Consider the following 8251-nt stretch of genomic DNA (forward strand, 5'->3'; position numbering starts at 1 on the left):
CTAGTCTGAATTTTCTAAATATTCCACAATAAACGTAACACATCTATGTAAAGAAAGAATATACTACATTAATAGATTCTGCCTTTTCCTATTCATGTTACTTTAAAACATCAGCCACTAACTGGGAAGATGGTTCAGACCACCCTCCTACAATCCCCACTCTGAATTCTGGTGACTCTGCCATTTTCCGTGAGATGAGCAGTTTTTCCTAGGGGTTTGGCACCTTCCTGGGTCCGGAAGCACTTTGTGGAGGCAGGGCCCTGAGAAGGTGCAGTTTCCCTTCCTCACGTAGCCGACCAGAACCTGCAAGTGCTTAGCCTAACACTCCTCTGCTTGGGAATGTTTCAGGTTGTACCATCTTTGAAAACTGCAAGAGCTGCCGAAACGGTTCGTGGGGGGGTACTCTGGATGACTTCTACGTGAAGGGCTTCTACTGTGCAGAATGCCGAGCGGGCTGGTACGGAGGAGACTGCATGCGTAAGTACACCTTGAGCCGGCTCCACCTCCAGTGCACGCTGGTGTAAAGTGTAGTCTTGGCTTAGAAAGGACTAAAATTTATCTTTATCTTTTTTTTTTTTTTGAGACATAGTCTTGTTCTGTTGCCCCAGCTAGAGGGGTGCAGTGGCATCATCATAGCTCATTGCAACCTCAAACTCATAGGCTCAAGCAATCCTCCCGTCTCAGCCTCCCAAGTAGCTGGGACTACAGGAACACGCCAACATGCCTGGATAATTTTTCTATTTTTGGGAGAGATGGGGTCTTGCTCTTGCTCAGGCTGGTCTCTAATATTTATCTTGTTGGAATCTGAGTTCTGGGAAGCTTGCGGCCAGAGGGTTTTCTAGGTAAGACTACAAAAACAAAGATGTGTTTCCATCTCGTGGGTGTGGATTGTGGACATCGGTTTGAATTGTTGGCCACAGGAGGTTTATATCTGCTCTTCAATCTCCCCTTTGTAAGGGAAGCCAAGGCATTCTGCACATGGCATGCCTGTGTCCATTCCAGAGCAGTCGTGCGGCAGCACTGGTCAGCAAACAGTGAATAGGCTTCAGAAATGTTGTCTGTAGAGCATTTTACTTAACGCATTTCTGTTGGTCAATTTCTTGAACCCTGAGTTAAATTCCTGGAACCCACAGCAAATTGCCAGCATGCCATTTGTCCCACGAAAGGGATTCTTTCTGGGAGCTACTTGATCTCAAAGAATTACTTAATCTTTATAAAAGTTCTCTTGTGAGTTTCAATGATGCTTTGACAATGGAATGGAAATCTAACCCTGTGCTCAGTCTAGATCCCCCTCTGCCATGCCCTGATGGATGAATATCCCTCTGAGAGTCTGTGTCTGGAGCAACGTACAAATTGCTGTTATTTGGTTAAGCTTATTTAATATGCTTTCTATGTGAATCAGAAACAGAATGGTTATACAGTCTAATTTCACCCTGTGGATGATATTTCCAGTGTACAGAGATGGAAGATGGAGTATTATCGGTAATCTTTGTCTGATCCAATCTGTAGTGAAATGCCACCAGTTTTAAGACTCTAAGGCTAAGGATGACGTGTATGGTCTGCAGCTGAGAAACCCAACTATCCCAAGAGGTGAAGGAGTTTGTTGGCACTTCAGGGTGAACCTGGGAGTTAAATTATCCAGAATACAGAAAAGTTTTAAAGTGCTGGTCTCAGTAGCAGCTTTAAAACCTCAATGCCATTTTAGGTGGTTTCTAGTAAAATTTAATTTAGTTCTTGGCAAATTATGTTCCAGGTAGGTTAGCTGCAAGATTTAAATCTGATCTTTCTTTGGCAGCTGTTCTATGAAAACTGTATCATATAATGATCAGAATGCAAGCTCTGGAATGATATAGACCTGGGTTTAAATAATGACTTTGCCCATCACTACCAGTGTGACCTTGGACAAGTCATAAAAAATGGGAATAATGCTATCTACTTTAGAAGGCTGTCTTGAGGATTAAATGAGATAATGTGTGAGAAGCGCTTAGTGCTCTGCCTGGCAATAATAAAAGCCAATTAATGCAATCAATATGTCAGTATTCTATAGGCTTCTTAATTGCTGAGTTGGTAGGTGGTCCAGAAATAAAACTACTTTCAATAATAGTTTAAGAGAGACATAATTAGAGTTACAGTGCACCACTTTAGATTTCACATTGAACTTTGGACTATATGAGATCACTTTGGGTTTTTCCCTGTTTTGGATCATATAGAAGGTTACTTTTTCTCTTTGTGCACCAATGGGAAAGGGGAATTTGATGGGTTGGAGTGGTAGGTGGGGGTGTAGTCATGCATGGCCTTGTAGGTAGGGAAGTTAGGTAAGGAACTCAGTTGTTATTCCAGGTGCTGTGGGAAGCCAAGGAAGTGTGGTGACCAAGTATGGAGCAAGTGCTCTGAGAACTAGATAAGAGAGGAGTTATCACAGGGACTCAGGGGGAGAGAAGGTTTCAGAGAGAAGACAATGGTTGAGCTATGCCTTTTCTCAGATGTGGGTGAAACAGGAAGATACTCCAGGCAGAGGCAGTAGAATGGTCAGGGTATGCAAATGCAAGGCATGTCCAGGGAAGCATGTGACATCAGGTGTGATTAGAGTGCGGTGAAGGTATTAGGGGCTGGTAGGCGGTGACACTGGAAAGCTGGTAGGCTCTGACTGTGAAAGGCGTAGCGTGCCGAAACTCAGACCTCGGACTCTGTTCTGAGGATGGTGGATGGTGTGCACTGGATGGGTAATCGGGGGAGTGACATTTGACAGGTAACTCCAGCGGTGTATGGAGGATACACTGGAGTAGAGTCAAGACCACATTCAAAGGTAGCAGTTAGGGGCATGATTTCAGCAGTTCAGGGGATGGAGAAGGGCACAGGAAGAAGTGACAGGGCACAGTGACACGCTGAATGTGGCAGTGAGGAATCTCAAGAGTTTACCTCTCAAGTTCCTAGTTTGATCAGCTCTGTAGATCAGCTGTTAAGAGAATAATAAAAGAGAAGAGGTTTGGTGGGGAAACAGGTGAGTTCCACTTGAGATATGCTGGACTTTCAACATCTACGAGAGACCCTGCAGACAGTTGGAAATACGTGTCTAGAGCTCAAGAGAACTTTGGAGACTTGAGATATACGTATGGGGGTGACAGGCCGAAGCATGAGTTGAACAGAGTGCCAAGGGCGGAGGGGAGAACAACGAACATACACGGAAAATAAGAGAAGACAGGGAAGGAGATGAGAAAGAACAGTTAGAGGGGTGGTAGGAGCACCAGGAGGGAGGAGGGTTCTGGAAGCTGGGGGCAGAGTGGTTCAACATAAGGCAGCAAGGTCAAGCAGGATAAGGATAGCAAGGAAGATTTTATATTTGACAGCTAGTAGGTGACCGGTGACCTTAGCAATAGCAGTTTCATGTAAAGAAAGATTTGAAGGGGAGAAAATGGAGACGAAGAGTAGATACGATTTTTAAATTAGCTGACTCAAGCAGGGGAGGGGAAACATAAAGCGAGAGTTTACACGAGTAAATAGAGTTGTGGAAAAATATAGATTGAGACAGGAAAGACTTGAGCAGGGTTGTAAGCTGATGTGAGGGAAGTGCCAGTAGAGTATTAATAGCAGCTGAAGATATGAGAGTGAAAATAGTTGCAGAAGTCGCGTGGGAGTGAGATGAACAAAGGTGAGACGCAAAGGAGAGGGAGGTTCTTACTTCTGTTCTAGCTTGAGGTAGGAGGGAAAGAATTATTTATAAGTAACATATATCCACTTGTTAGTTATTACACAGTAGGAACGGTGCAAAGCGCTTAATGTCCAGTGTTTTATTTTCTCTGTACCCTTACCCCATGGAATCTGTGCCCCCATTTTATAGATGATGATGACACTGAGGCTCAGAGCGTGAAGTAACGTTTAGGGGTAAAGCGCAGGGTGATTCCAGACCACTTGTTCTTGTTCTTAACCACAGTCCTAGCCTGCCTCCCACTGGTGAGTTCCCCGCTAATAGTTCTATTTTCTCTAGAACTATTAGAAGTTCTAACAGTGGGAAGTAGGAAGTGAAGTCTCGGCTGAGAGTAGAATAGGAGTGGAAGCTGCACTCGAGAGTATCAAAGGGTTGGGGCGGCCACAGGAGGAACAAGAAAAGTCACCAGCTAGTGATAAGATAAAGCATGTCCCAGCAAGACTGAGGACCAGCTGAAGAAGAAAATCACCAGCTAGTGATAAGATAAAGCATGTCCCAGCAAGACTGAGGACCCAGCTGAAGCTGGAGCTCCTGCGTAGGTGACACAGTCAGTTGGGACAGTTGGGAGATGCTCTCCAGAAGTGTGGTCGCAGAGGTGAGTAAAACCAATTGTTTGGTTGATCCAAGAGTCGGCTAAGATGTGACTGACCAAGATCCCAGTCGGGAAGGATGTGAAACCAGAAAGAGCCTCCTGGTAGGGAGAGAGTCGGGACTGGAGCAGAAACGCAGACTTGGTGGTAATAAAGTAACAGAACATGTGGATAGAAGGGGTATTGTGGTCAGAGAATAGAATTTCTAGGTTGAAGCTTTCAGAGGTGGTGGTGGGCTAATGTGTTCATACATGTCAGTCAGTTTTTGCTGTGTAACAGTCCCAAAAGGACGTTTGTTTTTCTATATCATGTGTCTGTGTTTTGGCAGGATTCAACCGTTTTCAGCTGGGCTGGTCTGGTGACGCTCTAAGCTGCAGGGCTGAGGCAGAGGGGGCAGCAGCTACTTGGGGCATGAACTTCTCAGGGTGGGTCGTGGAAGCACCAGAGGACAAGCCTTGTTGTTACAGGCACATGTATGGCCTCTGCTCACGTCACATTCACTCACGTTCCATTGGCAAAAGAACTCACACGGCTAATCTCCACATCAGTGGAGTAGGGAAGTATACTCCATCCAACAGTGGGGGTGGAGGGGTGTTATAAATACAAATATTTCCTAAATAGCACTCCAGTCACTCCATGTGAGTGAGTGCGTTTGTCCAGGGGGCAGGGGAAAGGAGGGGAAGAATATTTCCATGCAGGAGGTCAATAAAGCAAATGGGAACAAGATAGAATGATAGCAGTTGCCCAAAGAAATCCCGTATGTGTGCCCTTCCAAATAGCACCTGTTGGTTGAGTCTTGGGTTGAACCTCAGTGTACAAGGCAGCTGTACATGGAGTCTGTTCGGTTGGGCTGGTGAGGGTGTCCATGTGTAGGATCAAGGCTTTCTCAAGGACAGCAGAACTGGCTGAGGGCAACCAGTCATCACCACGAGGCAAGCAAAGCAAAGAGCTAATGCCTTCATTCATTAATCTACCCATCCATTCAGAAAATATTCTTGAATGGATGTTCCCAGGTGCTGGACATACAATAATAATAAGCAGGACAGACGTAGTCCCTGCCATCTTGTAGCTTGCAGTTTAGAAAGGCGAGACCTCCCCCTCCCTCAACGCCAGCCAGAAAAAAAGTAAAAAGAAATTTGGAATGTGGTCAATGCTATGAAATGAACAAACAGACAAATGGTCAGATTCCTGTCTGATTCGGTGTTGGTTCAGTGGTGCTCGTTCACTTCCATTATGCTTGTTTTGAAAGCCTGTTTCCACACAGTGTATGTTACCATGGCCATAAGCATTGATGGAGCAAATCTCATGTAGCGCTGGGGCGGTCACCAGGGAGCACCAAGAGCCCTCAGTGAGTTAGCAATCCATCTATGGAAAAAGGGCTTGACCGAAAGATGTTATTAGGTTCTTATCACCCACACCTCATATTGGCGCTAAGTAAGTGTGAAGGGAATTCAAAAGAAGAATTAATGCATCTCACTATTTGTTGGATGCCTGTGCAGTACTGGGCACCATGCTACCTGCCGGTGTTAAGGCGAGACCTGTTCCTGGCCGGGCGCGGTGCTGGAGCTCCGCGGCAGTGCAAGCATTTCCCCACTAGATGGCGCCCAAGCGATCCTTTCGGGCCGTGTTATCCCGAAGGAGGAGGACTTCCGGCCGAGACCGTCTGCTGAGCCCTGGATTTTTTTCCTGACTACCACATAGAGCCTTAGAAGAGAGGAGAAGTGACAGGCAAGTGCCTGAAGGATCAGAGCTGGTTTATATTTGACTTACAGAGCTTTAGGCATTGAATAGACGCAGGAGCACTTTTATTTGCTCACTGTCCTTGACAATGTTTGTGATAGTATTAACCTAATTCATGACAGTGTTACAGTTTCTCACGTTACCGATTCATTCATAGCCATTGATAGGTTCTATCATCCGGGAGAATCGGAGAGAACTCATTGCCATCTTCCTGTCCAGAAAGATTGGCTTAATAATCCCAGAATATCCAGACTAGGAGCTAGTGGCACTTTATTACCACAAAAAAAGGAGCTGTTTTTTTCTTCCTCTCTCTACTTTTTAATGTGAAAAATTTCAAATCTACGGAGAGTTGAAAGAATAGTAGACATCCATATACTCTTTACCTGGATTCACTAATTATTCTTTTCCAACATCTGGCTCTCTCTTTTCCTGCACTATGGACTCATGAATTTTAGTTTTTTTCCATGTTTCATAATGTTATCATAATTTTTATTTTTGTTGCTCAGATTGTTCCAGGTTTTTCCCTTCATGCCGGCCCTACGACATTGTTCTTTGAGCACTCCCTTGCTTTCTCCCCTCAAATGTTTCAAGTCCACCTTGATTTTCTATGCCCGGGTCCTAGAACCAGCTATTTTTTCATGAATCTTGGTTTCTTTTAGTGAGGAATGGTATTTAGGAACTGTGATCCAGCTCTTAGAAGTACTGATATACAAAGTGAAAACCAAGGCTTCCCCTGAGAGTTTCTTAAACTCAAAAGTTGAGTCCTTAAGTGGAACCACTCTGCTTATCTCCACTGCTGACCTCCAGAGTGGTGTTGACTTAATGTGGCCACTAAGCTGAGTTCCTTGGCCACCAAAAGAGATGAGCATTGGGCGGGCCCAGGAGAAAATCAAAATGCTGCACTTCTAGCTAGCATGGCAGTGATCCCAACCTTCCAGTCTCTGAAGGATATTGGGGATCTAAGAAGGTTAGGAAAGCAACCCAGATGAGAGGGGATTTATGGGGAGAGACTACAGGCTCTTAATACATTTATCTTCTGAGTCACGTTTTGGACAGAGGCAGAGGAACAGAGGAACTGGCCATAAGCCATGGCCCAAAATATTTGTAGGGTGAGAATATCAGAGAGGAGGAGGGTTTGTGAAGGCTGCTACCTGAGCCATAACCAGGAATGATTAAGAGCAAATTTAAGGGAGATGGCTTACAAAGCTGTGTGTTATTGACGTATGGTGCTGTCCTCTTGGGGAACTGTGAAATTGCCCAGAGTGGAGTCACTGAAAACTGGCTCATCTGGTTCCAGCCTTTTTTGTCTTGACATTTCCAGGAAAATAACAATGCCCAGTTGAGTTCAAATTGGGGATGGTATTAGGTGGTGGTTAGCAGCCTGGGCTTGGACCCAGGAAGACCTAGATTTTAATCTCTATTCCTCTTGTGACTTTGGGCAAAGTTTCCCAATCTTTGTAAATATCAGTCTCCTCATTTACAAAATAGGAATAATAATAGTGGCCCACAGAGGGTTTTTGTGAGGGTTAAATGAAGTACTATCTATAAATCCCTTAATATGGAGTCTGATATACAGTAAGTGCTCAATAAATGGTGGATGCTATTCTTGTTACCAAACCAGAGCCATGCATGAAATGAGCTCTTTTGGTGTGTTTGTTTGTTGTCATTTTGGGGGCAAGGGAAGAAATCAATATAAGGCCAGAGAGGAAAGGTAACAAAAGAGAATTCCCTAAGGGGCCAAAGGATACACATTGAACAGGAGGATGTAGTCTACCCTGGACAAGTATTTTATGGCAAATAATTTTTTATATTTTTATGTGCCATAGCTAACTCCAGAGAATTAATATTTGGACCTTTGAAGAGGATTTTATGTTGCCAAAGAACTCATCAATCGTAGCTCAGCTTCTGGTGAGGTGTAGAAGGGCGTGAAAGAACTCCTCTCTTGATCAAAAGTAAGAAATCACTAGATAAATCAAAGAAAATCATGATTTTCTTTAAAACCATAAATTATCTGTGAGCGTGAAATCTAAAAGAATCTAAACTCCAGAGGGATGAGTTCTTCCTAGGTGAACAAGAGATCCAGGATGCTTCATACTTGGAGACAGCTGTTGAAGTCGGGAGCAGGGCAGGTGAAGGAAGGGACACACCAGAGAAGGAGGAGAAGCCAGTCAAACTTTTGGCTCTGTGGGCTGGCCTATTGGACTTAAACCTAGAG

General features: G+C 44.5%; 1 protein-coding gene across 3 annotated transcripts in view; it reads left to right on the forward strand.

The window, feature by feature from the left end:
• PAMR1 (peptidase domain containing associated with muscle regeneration 1) overlaps positions 1-8251 on the forward strand; it is an 84442-nt gene that overhangs the window by 30674 nt on the left and 45517 nt on the right. For all 3 annotated transcript variants that reach the window (XM_012649646.1, XM_012649648.1, XM_012649649.1), the window contains exon 3: positions 349-477. In XM_012649646.1, coding sequence (XP_012505100.1) covers positions 349-477 — 129 coding nt within the window. The remainder of the gene's footprint in view (positions 1-348; positions 478-8251) is intronic.

Source organism: Propithecus coquereli, unplaced genomic scaffold (genome assembly GCF_000956105.1).
Source record: "Propithecus coquereli isolate 6110/MARCELLA unplaced genomic scaffold, Pcoq_1.0 Scaffold30, whole genome shotgun sequence".
Classification (NCBI taxonomy): Eukaryota; Metazoa; Chordata; class Mammalia; order Primates; family Indriidae; genus Propithecus; species Propithecus coquereli.